General features: G+C 43.1%; 1 protein-coding gene across 1 annotated transcript in view; it reads right to left on the bottom strand.

The window, feature by feature from the left end:
* Nucleotides 1–26075, bottom strand: part of MOB3B (MOB kinase activator 3B) — a 157172-nt gene that overhangs the window by 10016 nt on the left and 121081 nt on the right. Inside the window, exon 3 of the mRNA XM_015418151.1 lies at nt 6319–6521. Within this exon, the coding sequence (XP_015273637.1) occupies nt 6319–6521 (203 nt within the window). The remainder of the gene's footprint in view (nt 1–6318; nt 6522–26075) is intronic.

Below are 26075 nucleotides of genomic sequence, written 5' to 3'. Positions count from 1 at the left end.
TATTTAGACAGCTAATTAACTATGCAGGCAGTATGGATGAGGCGAATTTCAGAATAGCATGGCAACTTGCTATTTTTCACTGGTGCGGAGGCATAAGCAGCATCCTTGGGTAAACAGCTGTTTAAAAAATGGTAAATGTTCTGCTTTCAACAACTCATTTGTTAAGAATCTGAATTGATAGTTTGCATCCAATCTAACAACAACGCAAGGAAAGCTCAAGACACAGACGATCTTCACGGTATGTCCGCCCACTGACTGGTGGGGATGTGTCAAAGGATCAGCTCCTGCTGAGCAACTTCATTCTGTTGCAAAAGTGGTAACATGAGTGAAGTGCACTACCACTTTTGGTGGCTGTCTGCCATTCAGCGTCCTGAAGTGCTCCAAGTGCTTTGCATACATTACGTATCAATTAAGGCTGGCTTAGGATCCTTGCATTCTGTCTTCTGCCTGTTCCTACCCTATAGAGCCCTCAGAACTGCCCTTTTGCTCCTCCTCTCTCACTTTTACCACGGCTGCTCCCATGTTATGGAAAAGCGTTCCAGAGGTTACCAGGGAAGCACCTGAGAGGTTCACAGTTTTTACAACGGGGTGCAGAACCTAAAATATTTGAGAGGGCATTTGAAGGAAGTTAAAGGACAAGAAGCCTGCCTGGTATAATGTTTTTGGATTTTTTAAACTTTATTCATTCATTTATTTAAAATATTTATATACCCCACCTATCTCTCCCCAAGCAGCTCAAGACTCAAGATGGGTAACAACCATGTAAAAACTGTACAAAAAAATTAGATAAAATAAAGAACACTGAAACAACAGATATAAAATATGTTAGCCCATCCATATTAAAAAGTGATTTTAAAAACCCTTATGCCTAACTAGCAGGATATTCTGCTTTGCACCTAAAACTCTCTGGAATATTTATTAGCTATTTACTTCATACACACACACACACACACACACACACACACACACACACATACACACACACCGCCTTTCTCCCCAGTGGGGAACCCAAAGCCACTTATAGTGTTCTCCTCTCCTGTGATTTAGCTTCCCAATTTATTCTGTGAGGTAGGTTAGGCTGAAAGAGTGCGGACTGGCCCAGGGTCACCCAGCAAGCTTCCATGGTGGTATGGCAGTTCTAAACTGGGTTTCCCATGTGACACTCTAACCACTACACTGGCTCTCAATAGCTCCATTTTGCAACCTCACCAGAAAGCCATAAAAGCAGACTCTGTCCTGTCTTCTTCTGGAAGGCTGTTCCACAAGCACGGGGCAGCCACTGAAACAATGAGTCTGGACCACTGTAGAACGTGCCTTCAGCAAAAGAGGGTACCGATAATAGACCTAGCTAGGGAGAACGAAGCTGCCGCATAGGAACATGCTGGGACAGGGAATTAAAATTTTAATAGTTTTTGTAAGCCGTGTTGAGTTTTCTTTATGAGAAAAGCAACACAAATTCTTGCCCCCGTCAATATCAGCCCAGTGAAGCCTGCCCATGGCCACATGGTTTTCACAGCAACAATAAAACGATTATGTAGGATATCTTTGATATGGAGATGGCGTGTCAGCAGCAACTTTTGAAATCAGAACTGAAAAGCGGAATACATTAAGCACCATAAAACCCTGCTTACAATCAAGAGGAAAAATGTGCAACTACAGCATCACTTTGAATCTGACTGATAAGGCACAGGAGAATTTTATTTCAGTGATTCAAATTACTTTAACCCTACCTTTCTCCAATGGACCGTCACCATGGCCCGAAGGGCATATGTATGTGCATTAGTTAATCCAAAATGCAAGTGGTCCGCAAGAGCTTGCTTTCAGTGATGTGTATGATACTTGCAGACTTCTCCTGAAATCATTCTAAACACATTTTAATTGGTGCTGAAAGATACAGCGCTTGTTGCTTTATTGTGGAATGCTCCCAGCCACACCCAAGCACCAAGAATGGGAGCAGATGTTATGCTTGATTTCGAACTACTTCCAAAAACTGCATTCCCATGCAGGGTTCTTCTTTACCCTGGTAATTTTTAGGAACACCCACAATGTAACCCAACACAGGGGAAGCCTCCCAGCTACTATCACTGGCCAGTACAGGCATAGGCAGAGAAACGTACAGGATGGTATCACGTCATGTCATCTGGTATGTGTCCATAAGCATTAAAGTGAAGTGGTAGGAGTAAGGAGAACTTGCCACAGGGACACCATTTTCAGTGTCATATAGCAGGCGTAATATCTGCTCTTACTCGACTAAGCCAGTGCAGACAATCTTGCCTTAGTGCAATTAGCCAGAACAGAACTTCACAGCCAGAACGTACCCGTTTTCTTCTTCCTCTGCTACTCTCTCCCTGGGTACTACTAGCCCATCTGAAGCACTGATTCCCCTGTTATAAGAACTTTAAGAAAATAAAATAGGTCTTCTAGTTTGAGATATGACAGCTTCAAAAATAATAATAAAAATTAAAAAACCAACAAGAGCATCAAATATAGAAAACTGAGCTTTTTTCCCCCCAATGGGGGGGAGGGTTGCCATTAAGTTACAGATAATGTATCGCAACTCAATAGGGCTTTCAAGGCAAGAGATGTTCAGAGGTGGTTTGTCATTGCCTGCCATCCCAAGATTCTCCTCCATCTCAGGGTGGATTTTTCAGGGACATGGTCACCTGTATCATGTTAAAATAATTGGGGCGGGGGGAACCTCTTTAGCTATTATGACTATGAGCATGGCAGGGTGCTTAAATGGCATGAGAGAGAAGATAAGGACATTATTTATTTGAGGGAGCTATTCATTGTAAATAGCTTCTAAGTTTAAAATGACTCTTATTCATCTTATATATTTCTGACGCTAACAATTCAAAGATAATATAAAGACCCTCTTGGACTTTGGCACCAGGGTTACATATGCTTCTGTTGATTATCAGGAAATCAATTCTCTGTTCATTTTTTTGAAATCCCTTTTGTTGAAGGGAATAGGGGGACTTCCTGGAATTCACTCCTATTTAGAAATAAAAGGGAAATCCAAGAATAATTAGATGTGGGTGCAGAGTTAATCAGTAAGCAAGATTTAGCAGAACAGAGTTAATCATTAGGAAGATGAGACCGATCACTGCGTAGGTATGTTGGGAAAACACCTAAACTGTATAGCTTTTAAAAGCATGAGTCGTACTGCATAGTACTATTTTCAAGTTTTATAATGCTGGATAGCACTACTGCTTCAACATGGTGGCTAAGTCTGGCCACAAGAAGAAACTATAGCTTGCTTTAATCGAAGTTACTTTGTTTGCATGTGATCACTCAGAGCTTGGTGTGCCTTAACCAGTGCTGATTTCATCAACTGCACTCTGTTTCTGGGGGGATGCTTCCACACAGGGGCAATTCCTTGTTTTGCTCTCACTGCCCCTGCACATGAAAAGGCATGCGCAGTAGCAGTGAAGTCTCCATGTGGGTATCTTCTCTGTGCTTCATGCCTGCCATCTCTCCTTTCACCACTGGGGGTGTTTTGCTTTTTCAAATAAGTGGTAATACGTATATTTCCATAACTACCAACAGTTATTTTTATAACTACCAACAGTTATTTCTATAACTACCAACATTTTAAAAAACAACAGCAAAACGCCTACGAGTAGCAGTACTGGGGGGGGGGACGCACTGGAAGGCATCTGGGGAAATGCGGAGGAAGTGGTGCCAGGTTTGGGTGGGAGGGTATGAATAGCCATGCTTCCCTCTCCACACAGAACCCAAATCTCTCTGAGTATTATCTTCCCACAAACACTGTGCTAAAGCAGGTCTGGGGAAACTTGGCAGCAGAGCCAGGGAAGACCTGGAAGGTAGACAACTACACAGTGATGTTCTGTGGAAGCCCTTCCTCCAAAAAAATGCTGCAGCAAGTGAGATAGGGCAGAGCTGCTGAGAGCCCCCATGAGCCCCCCAAGATTCCATCTGCCCCCCTTTATGACCCTGATCCAAACCAAATATCAGAACAAAATGAACAAATCATTTGGCTTGCTGTTGCCATAAATGTGTAACAATAAAAGAATTGGCCTGCATGTCCATGTTTGTTTATTTATGACCAACCTTTCAAAGTACAGGTTTCAAAGTACACACAAAGTAGAGGAGGGATGGTGGCAGTGTTCCCTCTAACTTTTAACCCCTACTGAGCAGAGCAGTTCACATCTTGAGCTGAACATTATTAGCACTTTACGATGTTATGTAGGTTGTTTATGTGTATTTTTATTGTATTTACTATTTTATTGCATTTAATGTTTGCATGCCGCCTTGAGCCACTTCCCCGGCAAGGCGGGATATAAATTGAAAATAATAAACATAACTGCTGTAATCTTAAAATGGGCAATGGGGCTCCAGGTTGCTGCTGAGTGGGGCTTCCTGTGTTCATGAGTGGCTGCTCAGGCACACAGCTTAGAGGAAACACTGGATGGTGGTTGGCTGGAGCAGCAGCTGAGCTGAGCACCACGAGCACTCTCAGAAGAGACTGGGAAGAGGGATGGAAAAGAAAGCCTGGAGCTGATTAGAAACAGAAAGCATGGCTTTGGTTGGGAGGAGTGAAAGGCAGGATCCAAAGTTGCAGCATCTTCCACCTCTACTCCACTCCATCCTTTCTTTCCAGCCCACCCCCTTCCATCTGCCCTGGAAGCTTTGAGTAGGAAGCAGGGCTGGCAACTCCAACACAGTTTCAGGACTTTTAGCATGCAGGAACTGGTTTGCTCTCTGGGCTTGGCTCGCATCTTGGGACTAGGAGAGAAACTGCAGACACAACACAGAACTATCAAGACGCCACTGCACCCTGCTTTCGTCAAGGCATGCTCTAATATAACTTAAAGACCATTCAGTTGTAGCTGGATTTGGTTAAATCCTTCCAAACGGCAGAGTATACTTCAAGGGAGAAAAATCCTTCCAAACTGCAGAGTATACTTCAAGGGAGAAGAACACCTATGCTATACTTCAAGCAATATAATTGAAGGATACTTTCTACACAGATAAGGGAGAATAAAAGACAGATAAGGTCATCTACAATTTTGCAATTGTAGTGGCACTGGAATGATTCCATATATTCAATGTCTACCTGGCCAGTTCAAAGTTGGCATTAGGTGTACATGTTAGAGGGATTAGTGCAGCCGTTTGACCCTCAGAAACTTCAAAAGAAAAATGGCAACATCACACTCACACTTCCATTTTCTAGAAACTGCTGGCACTGAACAGGCCCAGAAGAAAGTCATACTTCCAAACAAAATAAATGTGTTTTGGCAGAGAAGAAACCTGACTGTCTGCTCTACATATAGTACAGAAGAAATTATGCAAGATAATATCTAAGTATTTTTTTAAGCCACAGTTCTGCACCACTGCAAGCCACGTAATGGAACAACACTGTTGTCCCTCTCATGAGCATGCCGTAATATGCTCGGTCCTACCTATGGTCTGTCAGTGATGCTTGCACAGACACATGACCCTTGCTGGAACAAAAGAGATGGCAGCCCTGTTCATCTGGCTTGCTGCCAGTATTTATGATGCTGCTCAGTAAATGCGTGGATCGCCATACATCTATGTCTCTGGTTGGCTGGGATTTTAGAAATGGACGACAGTTCCTACCCTGAGCACGTTACTAACTTCAACAGTCTCCAGCATGCATCTAACATTGGGACGGGGTTCAGGGGGTGTATCTAATTACTGTAGTATGGGAAAGAGTGGGGATGAACAGAACAGCGGAGAGATGGCCATGGAGCTTGCCAACCAAAATGACAGCATGTGAACCACACAGTCAACATGAGCACCCCATCCCACCTGATTATGGTCAACTGGGCAAAACTTCTGATGTGCCTTGGACTTCTTTCTGGTCTTTCTAGCCACAGGTGGGACTTGAACCAGGCAACTTTGGGCATGCTACACCAATACCTCCAAACTGTACTATGCCTTGTTCTACTCTATGAACTTGTAGAAGCACAAGTCCCTAGCTGCCACATACTCGAGATAACCAATACTGTCTTGCAAGATGTTACCTTAGGCCACCATCCCCCTTTCCAAGGGAAAGAAGAATGTGTTATAAACCCACACATAATTGTATTTCTTTCGGTTACCACTTTCAAATTTGATTCTTTTCAACATCCACTTTTAGATTCCAGCAAAGGTTGCTGTCGATGGAAAATCCCACTAACGAAGAATAGATTTCTTTAAGACTTCTGTTCCAATTTTTTTTGCTTATAGTGGAAATAAACTGACAAATTTTGGAGGAAAATAATCAGTTAAAACCAAGAAGGAGAAGTAAACCCTCTGGCCCTCTCTGCCCATATGGGTATTAACACTTACCAAAGGCTCTAGTTCCTTGCGGTCTATGAGATTGAGCTCTGTCACAAAATAATAAAAGTGCTTGTAGCAGGTGTTGACGTGAGCCTCGGCCCCCATGATGATGATGCGGTCAAAGTGATGAATGTAGACGTGAACGAACACTCTGAAGAGCCTGCACAGGATCTTCTTGCAGATTTGGAGGAAGTTCTTTGGGAATGGTACTCCTGTGAATAGAGAAAGGATGGTTTAAAAATTTCCTTCCTATTGCCACAACTGTTACTGCACTTCTAGGAAACAAAACCCCCCAGGAGAGTGCACCATCCACACAATGGTTCTTTATTTACTTTCACACGGAGATCGACATAAAAAGCCCTCGCGCTGATTGAGACTGAGAACTTTCTCTTGTTACAGTTGCCCAAGGTAAGGCCTTGCCCTGGGCTTTCTCAAGCTCAAGTAGTGTTCTATAAATATTTTCTTGTTCCTAAGTAGCCTTGGCACTAGTTCATGCAATACTTGGCTTCACAAATATACCACATTAGCTGTGAAGAGGATGTTTTCAATGTTTGCTGTTTAAAACAGACATGGGGTAAAGCATACTATTCTTCTCCTGGTTACCATTTCTCTGAATTTTAAAGTACAGAGCAACAAATAATAAATGCAAGTGCCCTTCACAAATGACACACTGTGTGAATACTTGACTTGGCCTTATGTATCCAAATACAAAACTGTGAGTTCAAGCTGAGGTTGTCTGAAGAGATCCAGTAACTGTCATGGTTTCAGCATACATGTTAGTTCAGCTTGTCTGTGGTCAACTGTGACAAGCAGACTTAACTCGATCGCTAGGTCCATTCAGTTCTTCAATGAACTATTCTAATACCCACCTAACAGTTTGAATCAGTCCCCCCTAAAAAAGTGTGCACGTGCAAAAACACTGCCAATCCAAACAGAACAGTAGCAGCCATTCAGATCACTAAGAAGAGATTGGATTTATACCCCGCCCTTCACTTGGAGTCTCAGAGCGGATTACAAACTCCTTTCCCTTCTCCTCCCCACAACAGACACCCTGTGAGGTGGGTGGGGCTGAGAGAACTCTGACACAAACTGCTCTTTTTCAAGGACAGCTGTGTCCGAGCTTGTGACTGACCCAAGGTCACATCAGCAGGTGCAAGTGGAGGAGTGGGGAATCAAACCCGGTTCTCCCAGATTAGAGTCCGCACACTTAACCACTACACCAAACTGGCTCACCAAACTAAGGACTACTTACACAAACAATGAATGGTAGGATTTTTTTAAAGCATAAGTTCATGACTGATTTATGATATTTGTGACTCATTCAACTTCTAACTGCCTGCTGAGCAGAGGGCAGCGCAGAAATTTGGGGATAGTAGATCTCAATTGGGCTGTGTGAAAATTTGCATGCATTAAAAGCGAATTGTGCTGTTCTGCACTATTAGGGAAAAACAAGTGGGGGCCCATGAGACTAGCCAGGGGAAATCCTAACCCTCATCCTTTTGCCCGTTGAGCCCAAGTACAACTTCCTTTCAACCCCCCATCACCAAGCCTGGCTACAAGTCTCCGCGGCTGCCTCTGGATCCAGCCACAGTGGTGGTGTCTGGGAGCTGCTTCGGGTCGGGATTGGGTCCCGGACATCACTGTGGCTGGGCCCAGAGAAGCTCTCTGACACCACTGCCACCATGGCCAGGCCCACAGTGGCTCTCCAACACCAACACCACTGCAGCTGGGCCCAGAGCAGCTCTCTGCTACCACCATGCCTGGGAACGGCTCTCCAACGGGGTGGGGGTGGGGATGTCATTCCTGGAAATGACATCATCATGTCAGCAATGTTGGGGTGACACTATTTTTCGGGCAAAACCCTATGGTAAAAACTGCTGCAAACCATAGAGTTTTGCGCAACAAGTAGAGCATCGCCCCAACGTGATGACATCACTTCTGGAAGTGACACCAGGGTGTTGCCGACGCCGTGCAGGTATGTCTGTTTGGGCATGTCTGTTTCTCCTGCCAGCCAGCTGCCCAGCGGCGGGCCGGAGCCTGCAAAAGTGGGGACTGGTAAGCATATGCACAGACAATGCTCTTTATTTTTTGGGGGGTGGGAATCCCCCCAATGTCATATTTTTAGTTTTCGTATTTTTTCTGCAAACCTGGGGGTTCCCCAAAATGTTCAGAACGATCTGTTTTGTCAGTGTGGCCCTGATCTATGGATTTAAGTATCTGCATATTATGCCATACTTGACTATAAGAATATAATATACAGTGAAAGTAACTTGCTGAACACTCACAAATAGACTGATGAACAGAGGAATAGTCTATAAAAAATCAGTTTCCTGTTTGTGACTGGTACACAGGATATTAACTAAACTGGGGGCATTGAACATCCCTAAAAGAAACCAAACGTTCTTTCTAACCAGAGGTGTCAGGAACTGAACAAGGGACCATGTGTTCTTCTCAGTTTCAGCCTTTCTGAAGTCATACGCATGTGATAAGCTGCCTAGAGCACTTTTATGGAAAATGCATACTATAAATAGTCTAAATAAAATAAATACATAAAGTTGGCATGGTGGATAGCCAGCCTCTGCTTACATTCTGCCTGCTTGCATGCAAAGACTATCTCAAGTATTGTCAACAATGTGCAACAGATGTTGCAAATGAAGAGGCTATCACGCACACACACACACAAAACTCACAGCACCTACTAAGTTACCATTGCATAGAATTGCTGTCATACAATTACCTCCTCAACACCCCCCCCCACAAAACCCCTCACTGGTGCAGCCATAAAATTTTTCCACATGCCAGATTAATTAGCATTCAAGGGTAGATGAATGCACACATCTATAAAAGCAATAAAACAGAAATTGCTCCTGCAGTAGGTAGCAGCCAGAATACTCAAAAATATATCATTACCCAGCTCTACTTTACCATCTGGAGCCAGCTTCTCAGATCCTTCCTTGGTATGTTATGTCAACTAAACTGTGTAGGTAGGTAGGTAGGTAGGTAGGTAGGTAGGTAGGAAGGAAGGAAGGAAGGAAGGAAGGAAGGAAAGGAAGGAAGTCTATCTGAGAGCACTTTACATGTAAATGATTTGCACAAATGTCACAGTGTGGTATCCAGTTGGTGGCTGTGATGAAAAGGATCTCTTGAGGAAGGAAGCTTATAAATCTAAAAAAAAAAAAATCTACCCACTTTCTCTCTCTATGCTACTTTGGGAACCACAATGCTGAAAAGCAGCTTATAAAGCAGAATAAAGTAGTTGTAAAAACCTTTACTTATGGAGTACGCAGCTGCCCATTTTAGACTCATCTTGACAAATTGATACCATAAACTGTAGCTGTGGGAAAACTCAACTCTAAATGGATCCAGAAAGCCAATGATGGCTTGTGTGATTAATTCAAATGACCAGCCTTAGTTGCTTTTTGAAGCAAAGCAAAGATAGCGGAACATATCGGGGACCATCAATTAGACAGTCTTTGGCAAAGTGGATTAAATTTCAGGCCCCCGGGAGTGTTGCTCGACTGCAATAATGATTACGCCAGCAGAGAGCTTTAAAAGTTAGAAGTAAACGATCATGGAAGAGTGAAAGTGCACTAGAATATAATCATGAGAAGCTGTATGAAAAGATAATGACTGAAATAGGGTCTTATGGAAACCAGTGGTGGTGCCACAGAGCAACTCCCCCCCCCCTCCAGACTTCCCCTTCCATGGCTTAGAGTCAGGCACATGGCACAACAGGGACTAATTAGTTCCTCTCCTCCAGGGCCCGAGTGACATGCAATTGTTTTGGCTTGCCTGGAGTAATGCAAGAACCTCCTTGTCCATTATTAATTAGCTGATGCAAAAGTAATACTCTAGCAAGGAAAGGGAGCACCTCCTTTTCAGCCTGCCGGCTATTTGCACCTGCGAGAGGTACAAAGCCACCACTGTAGTGCAGGGAGGGAATTCTGGCTGATCGTGTATGTCAGCGGTTCACAACTGGGAGCCATGGGCATGTGTGATTGTTTTGGACCAGGGAGAACTGAGTTCAAATCCCCACTGAGCTCCGAAGTTCAGTATATGACCTTGGCCCAATCACGGTCTCCCTCAGCCTAATAAACCTTACAGCGCTGTTGTGATGATAAACTGGGCCAAGTACCCTGAGAAGAAGGGATAGTGCCACAAATCAATAAAAGGGAGGGCTAATAGCTCTGTGATAGAACGTTTACTCTCTGCTTTGTAGTAAACAGTCCTAGGGAGAGGATCTTGGAGATGTATTACTAGTCGGAGCAAACAACCCTTGGTAGAGGGGACCAATGGACTAACTAAGAAAAAAGGCACATCAGTATGTTCAAATACCCCCCATTCCCCAGCTTCCTTCTAGGAAGGCAAGAGAGTGGTGTGGGGGAGGCAAATGGTCAGAAGGAAAAACAGAAAACAGAGGACTGGGTATAGGGGAACAGTCTCTATAAACACATTCTGAGGAGCACGCAGTTGTGATCTTGGCCTGCTACATGCTACTCCCTTCTCAAAAGCTTGTTGTTGTTCAGTCGCACAGTTGAGTCCGACTCTTTACGACCCCATGGACCAGCTCCCGCCAGGCCCTCCGGTCCTCCGCCACCCTCCGAAGCCTGCTCAACTTCATGCTCGTTGCATCTATGACACTGTCTAACCATCTCTTCCTTTGCCGTTCCCGTCTTCTTTGACCTTCAATCTTTCCCAGCATCAGGGTCTTCTCCAGTGAGTGCTCCCTTCTCATTTGGTGGCCAAAGTATTTGAGCTTCAGTTTCATTATCTGGCCTTCCAGGGAACAGTCAGCTACTTTTCAGCAGTTCCCCCAGAATGACCTGTAGTATGTAACTCAGTACCTTTACACTCGTTTTTGTAAGGCAAATATCTAAATGCAGTCTCTATAAACACATTCTGAGGAGCACGCAGTTGTGATCTTGGCCTGCTACATGCTACTCCCTTCTCAAAAGCTACTTTTCAGCAATTCCCCCAGAATGACTTGTAGTATATGTAACTCAGTACCTTTACACTCGTTCTTGTAAGGCAAATATCTAAATGCGGGGGAGCTTAGGACATTTATCCTTCCACCCTCAGAGGCCTTGCTACTGTAAGGTTAGCACTTCCCCAGTACCAATTCCTCATTATATCTGATACTGATCAGAGAACTTAAGTTCAAAGCTTTCTGAGAGAAGGAGCATTAAAAACGACAGTTCCGGAATTCAAAATGACAAATGGTGTTCTTTCAGACAAAACAATATTGGCTACTCCTTCACTCACAGAGGACAGAGGAGTGTAGTATGGCCAGCCCCAGCAGAGAATGTGGGAAGGCAGAAAACAGATGTAAGTGAGGGCTAAAAGCAGCAGTAGGAGGAAACAGAAGTCAAATCTTGAGACTACTGTTGGCTGTAAGCCTGAGGGTGTTTTCCCGTGAGTGAGCCCACTGAATAACATGAGACTTGTACTCTGAGTAGATCTGCTTAGGATTGTTCCTGTTATTACCAACATCACTGTTCCCCCTAAGCTGAGTTGGTGAGAGCCAGCTCACAGTCCTTTAGCCTCCAGCTCACACATTTTTGTATCAGCTTACGAAGGAGGGCTCCAGAAGAGCAAACTAATTTATGCAGCAGCCAAACCCCTCGCTCACAACTTTAATGCCAGCAGCTCACAAAGTAGGATTTCTGCTCACGAGACTCCACGGCTTAGAGGGAGCATTGACCAACATACATATGACTAAGAGGATGCCTTACACCAAGGCACACCATTGACCCATCCAGCCCACTATTGTCTACTCTGATAGGCAGCAGCTCTTGGGGCTCTCAGGAAAACTAAGGCACCAGCTGCTATATGAGATTTTTTAACTGAACAGGCCAAGGATTGAACTCAGGACCATCACTGTGGAAATCATGTGTTCTTTTACTGAGCCAGAATACCTGACATCACCTTTGGGGGTTTTCTATCATTCACCAAAGCATTTCCCACCCCCACCCCCAGACTCTAGGCCTTTAGGATTAAAATGCAATATCAGTACATTAAAATAAATAACATTTCCCACTTTTCACCATAATCTACAAGTACTGAGAGATATCCTGAATCTTTGCATATTTACCCTGGAATGAACTGAGCTGCACATTCCAGTGTGTCCCGGGGGGGGGGAGTTAGATTAATTTTTAGCAAATGTCAGTGTACACTGGTTTGATCTAAATCCTCAATATCAGTACACAGAAACTCAAATAAGACGTTCCAACATCTAATTAAATACAAACAGGTATTCTTTATTCTCAGTTACATTGACCTAATTGCAAATAAGTAGCTCTAGCACTAAAGTCTCAGCACAATTACTCTAGCGGCGTATAACAGAATCCGGTCAAAGTTGGATCCCACTGCAGCTTTCACTGTTAGAAGAAAAACAACCAAGGAACACAATCAATTCCCAAAGAACAGCCAGTATTGATCTGCCTTCAATCTGTGTCTGGGTAAATAATCTTTTCCTCACTTATTTAGTTTAGTAATAATATGACCCCTTCTCTTCCCCCCCACCACCAAAGATTCATGCTAGCTCACAGCCCACTCACATAATATAATGTTTCCTGGCATATTACAGCAAAAACAGCATTTAAATGGCTTGACTTTAAAGTAAGTATAATAAATTCCAAAAGGAAAGAAATCACAGTTTATCAGACTCTGTGGCTCAAAGAAGAAGCACAGAGGCATTAAATCAGATCACTGAGCTGCAGTTATTAAAGGAGGAGGGAAAGATGACAGTGGAATTTCTGAGCTAGCAGCCACTTGCTGAAAAAGAAGAAAAGAATTTATTCCTGGATGAATGAACTGGATTTGGTTCAGGAAGTGCAACTGAGGCCTATTATGCACGGGTGTTTTCCCTCACTTTCACTGTGCATGTCCGTTGGGTTTTCTTTGTTATCCTGCATTGATTTTCCTCCCTTCAGTGCTCAGTTCACTTTCTGGTCGCTGTTTCCCTGTTTCTGAAAGTGCTTTTGTGCCAATTTTTCCCTTGTTTCGTTTCCAAGCCAAAGGTAATTCAAAAGCATATAGATTCCTTTGGATTCCCCCCCCAACCTTTTGGCGCCCCTCAAAAGTCACTCCCCAGCCCACAATGAGGTCATTCCACCCACTCTGGACGTTCCCCCATCCCCCCCTTCATTGGTGTACAAGCTCCATTTTCCCTTCATTTTTAATTTTTTAATTTTTTTGATAAGCAGCATGAGTCTAGATATGAGAGTATTGCTAGTCTCGGATAGCTGAATTTTAAAAATTACAAGGAGATGCACAAGTTTTCGTTTCCTGCTGGTATTGATTTGAAAGGGGAATCGGAGCAACGTCCCCAGTGCAAAACAAACAAAAAGATTTCAGTGCTGCATGCAAACAAAATAAAGGGGGGATCATCACCAGAGAATGAAATTGACGTGAGATGTAAAGAGAGACAGACACGGGGGTAGGAAGCCTACAGCTTCAAAAACATTTTGGCAGTCTCCTGAAGCCTAACATTAAAATGGCGGCTGAGCCACATGGACCTTCTGCAAACCGCCAAACTTAAGAACTGCTTGGGATTGATCCGTTTGGAGGACAGAGTCCAATCCACACAGGATAGGCACTAAAAAACTGCCAAGATTATGACCAGTGCGCAGGATCAAATTAGAGACTCACAAAGAGAAAAACCAGGCAAATTTGCAAGGAAGGGCAGGAAATTAGCATTACTACGCAGCTGCACTAGGCCATCAGTGAAAATACCCCCTCCCATTTTTTTCAATTTAGTGGCACAAGACTAAAAAAGCTCACCAGAACTTCTGCCAGAGGACTCTTACCCAATACAAATTGCAGCCCTATGCAAAGCATGGTGGAGGTTGGCAATACACGTTGCCAACAATCACAGCTTGCAATACCAACATCAGTGGGTTCTACCGTGCATTTTGTACACTCAACATGTTTCCCCATGTTATGAGATTGTGTGATTCTTTATTTTTCACAGTGGCCAATAACACAACAGAGAATCCCCTAGTGCTCAGCAATATGGAAAATGGGACTTTGCAGCTGCTTGTCAGTTTTAGAAAAAGTCTGGTCAGTTTCAACAGTGGGTTTTCCCCCTTTGCCTGCAGTCCTTTCATTCAACAAACCAGTGCTAAAATGCATACACAAAACCTGAACCACAAGGATTTAAATCAAAGTTGCTTGCTGGACACTACGGTGCAGATGCCATAGCCAAATTGTGTAAATAAGAAAAAAACACACCTTTGGATGCCACACATCACAAGTGATGTTCCACCTTGATTTAGAAAAGTGCATTTTAAAAATTGTAGCTGCAGAATAAATACACTGGTGGAAAAAGAATGGTGTATAAGGTGGGCATAGATTCCGAAGTTAAGATTAAAGACTTACTGCTCTGAAAATCTGCAGTAAAATGTGCATGTGTAATCAGCCTGAGTTAGCCAGGATTTTCCTATGAACAAAGGTGAATGACAAATTCTGTTTAATTTGGTATTTAGAGTCCTAGGGTGCTAAAAAGGTGCCCCCCCACCAAATTATTACATGAGAGATTTGGAAGCATTCCAGACTCACTGGTCAGAATCCTTTAAAAAGTCTTTCTTTCAGGGGCTGGTTATGCACCAAATTAAATAAACTGTGAAACAGGGGCATAACATATAAACAATAACAGACAGTCAATGACAGATTTGGAAGAAATCTTAACCTGATGTAATCTAGCACCTAAAACTAGAGATTTTATGAAACTAACCTCTTATCTATAATCCCTATACAGATTTATTCCTCTGTACTTTCACATGATTTCAGGAATCTGTTAAACCAGACAACCATTCAGATGGTGAAAGGAAGCAAAATTGAAGTGTGTCTTGAGTACCTACAGGTTAGTTTAGACATTATGGAAGCTGCTTTAAGAAACTGTGGTGAACAGTCTGTTAGTTTGATTCCCATGGGGACAGTCACAGAGGTAAGTCAAGATCTTTCTTGAAAGTCTGAGGGATGTGTGTGAAAACCAGACAACCCACAGTCACCAAGAACACATGTCATGGAGTCACAGTTTCCACATACAGCAACTGACATCATAAAAAAATAACTACATGAGTGGTATCCATCCTTTGTGGCAATGTTTTATCATGCCTATTCAGTAGTATATACCATACTCACCTCTGCAAGAAACTGGGGCTTCTTTGGTCATTGTAATGTTGTTATCAAACAGCCTGAGGTTGCACACCACATTTTGACATCCCTCTAAAGGTTTTGTAAAACACTTCCATTTCAAATGGCATTTTGTAGATTGCTGATTAGGCTCTCTAATGGGGGATGCTGAGGTACAGTGCTTGTAGTGATGTAGTTCTGGGCAAGTTTATTCTGGTTTGATTTTTTTGTAATGTTGCTTTGTTTTTAATGTTTTGATGTGATGTAAGCTACCTCAAGCTCATGGAAAGGCAGGACATTACTTTTAAAATAAGTAAATCAAATCAGGAACGTGCCTAAAAGCTAGATAATACTGCTTCTGTGCATACCATGCTGAGTCTTGTCCTCTACTTAGATGGAGAGTGAACAATTTGTTTATTTATTTCACTTTTACCCCACCCTCCCCGCCAGGCAGGCTCAGGGCGGCTTCCAAAACTGACAAGCAGTATACATACACAATAAAATATAAATACAAGGCATCAGTTAAAACACAACCAATCAATATAAACATTCATTAGATGGCGATAAAACTAAAGTGCAGTTTAAGGACACATTCAGCGGTACCCCCTCGTTAGGTCGTATTGGATCAGAGTTCACACAACAGTACAAGGCAGACACAGGCCTTTCTCTGCACCAGCATTACCCAACTTGTGGGCCTCGACCCAAAGTGGTTTGCAAAGCCTTTGAATGTGAGTCTCAGGCTTTTACAGTTTTACTGATTTGTGCATGCAGGGTTTTTTATATATATATGGGTCACCATACCAAGGAAATTTGGACTTGTGGGTCACCATACCAAAAACCTTCCTGCTTGTTCCCATAAACTGTCTCTGCCAGTACCACCCAGGGCACCTATGGCACAGGCTGGCCATCAAGATATGAGGGACAGAATATTAGTCATCGTCCCTCCGTCCCCCACCCATCTTAAGCACCTGCTGCTCTACTCTGGAATTTTAAATTCAGTTGCCGAATAAAGTTTACAGTCTTGCATAAGACCAATCTTCTCCAGCCCACATTTGCTCTAAAGTCTGATCAGTCTTTTGCCAATCCTAACATTTCTTTTTTCAGTACTTACTCTAAGTACCTTTTTAAAAAGTACACATATGGGAAAAAGAAAACAAACAGTCTTTGACTGCGGGAATGAACATATACAATTTTAAAATGTGGTTGGGCATAAAACGTAGCCTGGAGAGCAATGATTAATGTGCTAGCTCAGAGAAAATCTACACACTCTGTGAATATCCAGAAGAGCCGGAGCTGATGCCTCCCCCTCCCCTTTCTTCCAGCATTAGAAGAGAGTCTTGTGAACGATTCATACCAGAGTGCTTCTGGAACCTCTGCTGCTGAGATGAGCCAGGGCTTCCAGAGCAGCTGTTTCATGTTATCTCGGTGTGTTACTCAAGGAAGCGTCTGCCTCCAATGCCAAGGCAAACAATCCCAGTGATGTAGAATTTTGTTCTGCACCCCCAATAATCTGACAGCTGCAAACTGTTAGATAAACTGGACTACTTACTAGATACTCTCATCTTTCCAGATGCTGCCTTCCTCCAGTGGCCAGACCAATGGAAACAAAAACCAGGCTACTCTTTTATTACGTCTTGGAGAGGGGAGGGGGAGAGACTGTGGCTCAGTGACAGGAGATGGGGGCTGTGACTCAGTGGTAGACAATGTGAAAGACCTGTACCTGATATCCTGGAGAGCCACTGTCAGTCAGAGAGACAATACCGACCTGAATCAGTATAAGGTTTGCTGGGTTACAAAAAATTCAAACTAATTTTTATCTTATAAACATACTGAATCAAACCATTGGTAGCTCTAGCTCAGTATTGTCTCCTCTGACCCAACAGCAGCTCTTGAGAGTCTCAGACAAAGAAAGGTCTTTCTCAGCACCTGATCCCTGAGATCCTGTAACTCAAGATACTGGGGAATGAACCTAGGATATTCAGCATCCTAGGATATTCAGCATCCTAGCATCTACCACTGAGCCACACTCCTTCCCACTGATACTTTTCAAATTCACAAGCACATGGCTGAGCTAGACAGGTTCTCACAGTGTTGTTATTAATTTATAGGAAGGTAAAGACCCTTGACCTCTAGATAAATGTAAATAAAATCAATATATAACATTGTCTAGGTTTTTCATTCAGGCATTATCACAGAATTTCATCCTCTCTGGTTCCTACTCTTTACGGACCAATTTGCACATCCATGGCCCCGGTCACACAGGCCAGATATCGCGGGGGGGAGGCGTGGCTAATTGCCCCGGAGGAAACTAACGCATGGCTGCCCGAGCACACGTCCCTGTCGAGGTCCTGTGGTTTGGGGGAAATACCGATCAGACGGGTATCCTGCTGCCGTGCTGCGTGATCGCACTAGCAATCGCTCTTTGTGCGCATGCGCTGTTGGGCGCTGTTGTGCAACCTGCGGAGATGAACAGCGGCGGGCGGCAGATGCCACGTAAGTCTACCGGGAACGCGATCTGACGCCTGCCCTTGGCCCACGGTTTCAGGTTACCTCCGCACCTTTGGCGGGGAGCCACGGGTTCACCACGGGAGCACTGCACTTCCCAGATGTTGGGGTGAGATCGTGCCCGGAAAATCCGCGGGACTCCCGTGCCTCTCCTGCGGCAACTTTGCCATGTGACCAGGGCCCATGTATACTAATCAAAGATTTGGCTGATCATACGAAGTAACTTCACTGAACAGCAAGAGGCTCTAGGGAAAGTGAAAGGATTTGGAAGTTCTCATTTTAGTGTTTGATTTGTAATTGCTCATCTCCGTGTACAAGTTAGTACTTGATGCTGCAATGTGATAACCAGCTATTATAGCTGAAGCAGTAAATGCTGGCAGGCATTTTACAGAACAGGAACGGAAGAAACACATTTAAGAAAGATGAAAGAATATTATGTAATATTATGAGAAGACATCCAGTGGATTATAAAGTCAACTTTTTTGAACAGTTTAATTTTCATGAAATTCCAAAGAAGCTGGGTATAGAATAGATCTTTTGCTAACACTTGGTGTCTAAATGGAAATGCTTTCTCTTTAACTTGCACAGGAATAAGAGAAAATTTAAGCCTTTAAAAACATACAATTATAAAAGACAGATGCCACAAATTTCATAAATATGGAACTGCATTAGGATTTGTCGAAGTACAGCTTTCATTGTACATTTGATGATTTGACCTAGGGATTGAGGGGAGGTAAACCTCAGAAACAGCTTTTGGAGAAGAGAAAAGAGATTATCTTGTGCCTCAGCAGTGCCACCATATTGTATTAATGGCTCTGGGGTGCCATCTGTGAAAGATTGGACTAAAAACTGAAAATGTCACACTGTCAAACTCAAGTAAGGTAAAAGGACCCCTTAGAAACAAGTCTCTCCAGTCCTGTAAGAAGAAAATATTCCTGGATAATTTATTATCCTGACCAAGAAACCTGAAGATGATGAAATATGGATAACAGCTGAAACTCTTCCATGTACAAAAGTGGATAAAAGGGGAAAACATGCAGTAAGATGTGTATCTCCATGACCTGACACCCATAGCTTTAGCAAGACAAATAGAATTTGGATTCCTTAGATCATCGTCCCCATCATTTTTGAGCTACTGGGTACTTTGATATTGGGATTTTGAGAAAGGTTGGCAGGTGCCGTCACAAAATGGCTGTCACAGGGATCAGCTGCTTGCTTGTGGGAAGAGAGACTGTTAGAGATACCCAAACTCTGATACATAAGGAAGTTTGTGTTTTTGATCATGGAAAGAGTACACAGCGATGATTAGTCCTGCCTAGGACTAACTTGGTGCTTTGCTAGTCACTAACCTGGTAGGGAACCACTCAGTCTTCTATTTAAGACTCCTAGGATCTCAACCAGTGTTCCCTCTAAGCTGAGTTACTGTGAGCTAGCTCACAGTTTTTTAGCCTACGGCTCATACATTTTTGTCTTACCTCAGGAAGGATGGCTCCACACCAAACTAATTTATGCAGCAGCCAAATTCCTCGCTCACAACTTTAATGCCAGTAGCTTGCAAAGTAGAATTTTTGCTCACAAGACTCCACAGCTTAGAGGGAGTGTTGATCTCAACCCCAACTCAAGAAGCAACCAGATTCTAGGAAACACATTGCTGGGCGTCATGATGCCTAATGATACTACGTTGGAGATTACTGCCCTATATTCTCAACTATGGTTTCTTTAAAAAAAAAAGTTAATAAACTTCATAGTTTTCGAGGCATGTTTGGAACCACACAAGATGTACTTAATGAAAGGTTACATCTTCATGGAAAGGAACACAAAAACATGCTGTATTGAATTCCCAACCACTTGATGCTGGTGGTGTTCTCAAATCCTGTGTAAAATATAATTATGATAACCTGCCAAAAGAAGCTTTAGTAAAACAAGACCCCTTACACCTCTTCAAAGGTAGCCTGGGTCCCCATCAGTAGACATTACATCACAGAATCTATGAGCTCACTCGATCCTTTGCATCGTTAGTTGGTACAGTTCTAGGCTTTACTAATCAGAGCATGATTTAAAAAAACCCTAAGCCCTTACGATGTGAGAAAATTCTGAGTTTTTATATATATATAAAATTACATTTAGAATGCTACTTTTAAAGGCATGGGGAAAACTTCCCATTTTTATGTGAAGGATTACCCTGAGACAGTCCAGTATTTCTTCCCGGAGAAGGCTACTTCAGATCCTTTGCGTAGTCATGGTTTCTCAACAGAGTCTCTGATCATCCAACTTCCTCCCATAGTAGATGCTTTATATAGTCCATTGTGACAAACCCAATTTCCAAAAGATTGTCAATCATATCTGTAATAGCCTTAAAGCACATAAACATCAATAAATGTAGTGATCTTTAATCTGGCCATCCTCATTTCTGTCCTGGAAGACCACTTTTAAGCTGATTCTCTAAGGGCATTTTATACCATATCCATCTTAAAACTGATGTACCCTTAGGGTCAACCTTGACATCTGGAATAGAGTTCGAGCACCAGATTGGCAAATGGCTTGTTTTATTTGTTTCTCGGTTAAGTGTGATGCAAGAGAAGGAAGGGGATAGTCGGATCAGGAAGAATCTTGTTAACGTTGATGTATGCATTAAATATACACAAACTGAAGACAAATCGCAGCCAAAGAAATCAGTTACCTCAGCATAACCCAAAGGATGGGAAATTCTGGCACAGATTTAGATTCAGCAGCAGAAACTATCTACAACATCTGCATGGCAGAGGAATTAATAATCATATGCTCCACAGTAGATTGCTTAAAGATATGCAGTAAGCCCAATGCTGATCTGAGACAGGGGAAATTTTCCCTACTAGAGCAGAATTGATATTTAGTTCTACTTGAAATTGGCTGAGGTGCTGTGACTCAGTGGTATAGCATGTGGTTTACTTGTGGAAGGCGCCAAATTCAGGGAGTTTATGTATCTCAAGTAGGACTCTGGAGAGGTGGCATATAACTTTCCCAAGTAATTACAACCTCAGGTAGCAGGAGCTGGAAAAGACCTTTCTCCACCTGAGATCATGAAGAGCTACTGTTCTACAGACAATCGTGAGTTAAATAAACTATTGGTCTGACTAGGTATAAAGTGCCTCACATGAGTTACAGCAATCTGCTCGTTCCCAAACAAGGAACCACATTTGAAAGAAAAAGGAGTGCTATTATCAAGAACTCCCAAGACAGGTAGATATTAATAAAGTTCTTCATTATTTTGTAGACAGCCAAAGGCTCTCTTGTTCTCAGCCTCACTCCTAAATGATGAATTAGGGTTGAGGTTGCAGATTCTTCAGTGTTTGCAGAACTCAACCCTAACTGTATGTTGTGGAAGGCTTTCACAGCCAGAATTCATTAGTAGTTGTAGATTTTCTGGGCTGTATGGCCCTGATCTTGGCATTGCAGTACATGACATTTCGCCAGCAGCTGTGACTGGCAACCTCAGAGGTGTGCCACAGAAAGATGGAGTACTCTCTGTGTCAATGTGAAAAGAAATTCATAAACATAAATACAATTTCAACAGGAAAGAAGAGAGTTTAAAAATAAACAGGGCATGGTTTCCTGTCCTAAAAAACACAAAATGCTCTACATCTTACAACAGCACTACAGATAAGATTAGAATTTCAACAGCCAATCCATATGCAAAAGAACCTCCTCAGGAAAGCTCCTCCATTAGCATGTCACAGCCTGGGAAACTCCTACAAGAAGAAGAGATTGGATTTATACCCTGCCCACTACCCGAAGGAGTCTCAGAGTGGCTTACAAACTCCTTTCCCTTCCCCTCCCCACAACAGACACCCTGTGAGGTAGGTGGGGCTGAGAGAGCTCTGACAGAAACTGCTCTTTTTCCAGAACAGCTGTGCCAGAACTATGGCTTGCCCAAGGTCATCCAACAGGTGCAAGTGGAGGAGTGGGGAGTCAAACCCGCTTCTCCCAGATTAGTGTCCACGCACTTAACCACTACACCAAACTGGCTCTCATTATTACAAGATGACTCAGCCCTACCCCACCTTACTGAGTAGATATAAATTACCTGCCTTCCACTTTTCTTCTCACATTGACACAGAGAGTACTCCATCTTTCTGTGTTATACCTCTGAGGATGCCAGTCACAGCTGCTGGCAAAACGTCAGACACTGCAATGCCAAGGCCATACAGCCCGGAAAATCTACAACTAATCAACCCTAACTAATTACCTTTAAGGTTCAATTCAAATATTCAAATATTTATTTATTTATTTATTTTATTTACTTTCAATTTATATGCTTATTTATTTACTTCCAATTTATACCCCGCCTTGCCGGGTATATTATGAGAGGCACAAATATTATGAGAGGCACAAATCTAGTCAGTTGTGTTCCCTTACTCATCCCCTATCCCAGCTAACCCAAATTAATCGTAACATCTGGCTGTGACCACCTCCACTAAGTGAGGTTTGTTTCCTGGTTAAGAATCCCAGTTCCTGGGCAGGATATAAATCTCATCTGGAGGAGGCTCTTACATGTGGACATCACAGTGTATTAGAGGAGGAGGCAGTGGAGAAAGCACATGAACACAACTGTCTAGGTTTATGTTCAGCATGAACAAATGGAGGTTTGTCTGTGCCACTGATTTCAGCCTAAATGACCACCTCAACCATAGTTCACTGTCTTTAAGTGACCACCTACAATGTATACTGGTTGCAAAATGGAGGAGACACTTTTTCTGAACAATGGTGCAAGTCAGGGCTGTCTTTACCAAGTAAATAAACACATATTGAGCTTAACACAAAAGGTACAGAAACCTTTACCAGTTCGTGGAAGCTACCCTGAGCCTGCCTGGCGGGGAGAACGGGGTAAAAGTGAAATAAATAAATAAATAAATATTGGTATGCCAAGGGGATGACAGGTTAATAAAAACTAATGCAGCACTTTATAAAAGTTTCACTCTTAAATTGCTGTACAGTATTTTTAGCATCAACTAGACCTGGTGTACACAATGCATCCATGTTTCCTGGGACCTGCTGAAATGTCAATTTTGGGTTCTTTGTCCAACCACAAAGAGAAAGAAAAAAACAATGAGGACAAATTGAGCATTCGTGCTTGTACCACCCTCTGCAATTTTTCTAATTTAAAAAGCATCAGGAAACCCTAAAGCACTTCTGGCTCTGAAAAAGAAGAGGGAGAAGTTCTCTCTCAGGTGAGAAACAAAAGATGGTAAAGTTGAAGGTGAGGAGGAAATTGAAAACTGTTAGTGACACTGGGCTGGCTCCAAACTCCACCAAATAGGAGTTTGTGGGCGCTTATCTGCCCTGCTTCCCCCCTCCATGTGCAAAGCCTTTGCTGAGGGTCAGGAGACCCTCTGAAAATGCCATGTGTAGCATGAGAACCTGCCAAAAGGATGAGAAATGGGGGGGGGGTGTCTTCTCCCTCTCTTGTGTGACCATTTCCTTCATTCACAGAGCTTGTTCCACTCTCACAAGAATAAAGGGAAGGCCAATTCATTCCCTTGGCTATAATCCCCACAAACATACCGCAAGCGGCATGATGTAATTTTCCCCAAGGGTCCCCTAATCCTCAGCAGCAACTTGGGGAGGTGTGCTAAAGGATTTGGGAGAATGCAAGGAAGATCCACAACTCCTTCCATTCACTAGAGCTTGGGTCTAACCTAGGAAGGCCAGCCTCAATCTGGGGATCCCCTGGAATTACAGTTTATCTCCAGATTAAAGAGATCAGTTCCCATGAAGAAAATGGATGCTCTGGAGGATGGACTGCAAGGGACTGTACCCCACTGAGGTCCCTGTCCTCCCAGGCTCCATCTCCAAAAATCCAGGAGTTTCCCAACCTGAGCTTGCAACCCTTCCTCCCACCCCCACCTGGTGGCGGGGGGGGGGCAACCCTAATCCAACCCAACTCACAAAAGGAAGTAAAGTATAGTGACCACGATATATACAGCACATAAAGCATACCCAGCTGCTTTATAGAGAGCCAGACCTTTCCCTTGGAACCTTCCATCTCGTTCAACACTGCTTACTGTGACCAGCAACAGTTACTCCAGCTGTTAGGCTGAGATCTTTCTGAGTCTACTACCAGAGATCATTTTGTGGGAGACACTGGGACTAAAATTGGAACCTCTGTGTGCAAAGTATGTTCTATACCACTGCTTACTGGCCTTTTCCCCTTGAGGACAACCCACTAAACAAGAGCAATACTCAATGACAACCAACTACTATCACCACACCAATGGCTTCCTTCAGCTCACCCACCTATAAACAGGGAACTGATCAAGTGTATTAGTGGCAGTGTCGCACTGGCTGTTTCACACAGCATGTAAGTGAAGGCCACAGAAACCATGGCAAGACTGGTTAACTGAAACAAGCAAGCACTGCATAAATAACGCAGACCAAAGAGTGCCCAAGTAATATAGACAACAGAGATGACGTTTATATAACAAGATCAAACTATACAAACAAGGAATAACCACGAACCACATGTTATCAGTGAGAGCAAAATACATCATGTAATGCACAAGTACACAAGTAGTACAAAGAAAACAGAGGATAACGAAGACTCCGGATTTCAATCTTCGTTTCGATGGCTCTTCTTCAAAAACTTTATCAAACTTCATAAAGGACTCATTATGTACAGAAGCCTTCAAAACAATATATATAGGGGGAAATCCAATCCTTGTATTAAATCAGTCTCAACTAGGCACCCGATCACCAATAGAACATTTTCTTATACAGTCGGTAAGCCTCTAAGACTGGTTGACTGCCATGGAACCCTGCAACACTGTTATGTGAGCTCACTGAGTGACCATAGCCAGTCACTCTCTCACAGCTGCTATTGTCAGGATAAAATGGACGAATGGAGAACGATGCTGAGACTTATAGACTACAGGCCCTTTGAGAAGGACTGAGCGGCAAATAGCCTTATGTAATTCATTGAAATTAAGACTGTCAAAATAGCTTTCCAGATGGTAAACTTGCCAGTTCCAGAATGGGAATAAAGAAGTGCATTTTAGAACTTTGGTCCCCACTACTCTTTTATATATAAGGAGAGATACCCTTTCCCTTGGAACCTTCCCTCTCGTTCAACACTGCTTACTATGACCAGCAACAGTTACTCCAGCTGTTAGGCTGAGATCTTTCTGAGTCTACTACCAGAGATCATTTTGTGGGAGACACTGGGACTAAAATTGGAACCTCTGTGTGCAAAGTATGTTCTATACCACTGCTTACTGGCCTTTTCCCCTTGAGGACAACCCACTAAACAAGAGCAATACTCAATGACAACCAACTACTATCACCACACCAATGGCTTCCTTCAGCTCACCCACCTATAAACAGGGAACTGATCAAGTGTATTAGTGGCAGTGTCGCACTGGCTGTTTCACACAGCATGTAAGTGAAGGCCACAGAAACCATGGCAAGACTGGTTAACTGAAACAAGCAAGCACTGCATAAATAACGCAGACCAAAGAGTGCCCAAGTAATATAGACAACAGAGATGACGTTTATATAACAAGATCAAACTATACAAACAAGGAATAACCACGAACCACATGTTATCAGTGATAGCAAAATACATCATGTAATGCACAAGTACACAAGTAGTACAAAGAAAACAGAGGATAACGAAGACTCCGGATTTCAATCTTCGTTTCGATGGCTCTTCTTCAAAAACTTTATCAAACTTCATAAAGGACTCATTATGTACAGAAGCCTTCAAAACAATATATATAGGGGGAAATCCAATCCTTGTATTAAATCAGTCTCAACTAGGCACCCGATCACCAATAGAACATTTTCTTATACAGTCGGTAAGCCTCTAAGACTGGTTGACTGCCATGGAACCCTGCAACACTGTTATGTGAGCTCACTGAGTGACCATAGCCAGTCACTCTCTCACAGCTGCTATTGTCAGGATAAAATGGACGAATGGAGAACGATGCTGAGACTTATAGACTACAGGCCCTTTGAGAAGGACCGAGCGGCAAATAGCCTTATGCAATTCATTGAAATTAAGACTGTCAAGATAGCTTTCCAGATGGTAAACTTGTCAGTTTCACAGTGGGAAATTCCTGGAGATTTTGGGGGTGGAGCCTGGGGAGGGGGGG

The sequence above is a fragment of the Gekko japonicus genome, unplaced genomic scaffold (genome assembly GCF_001447785.1).
Source record: "Gekko japonicus isolate JY-2015 unplaced genomic scaffold, Gekko_japonicus_V1.1 scaffold1798, whole genome shotgun sequence".
Lineage (NCBI taxonomy): Eukaryota > Metazoa > Chordata > Lepidosauria > Squamata > Gekkonidae > Gekko > Gekko japonicus.
This window is presented reverse-complemented; position numbering and strand designations above follow the sequence as displayed.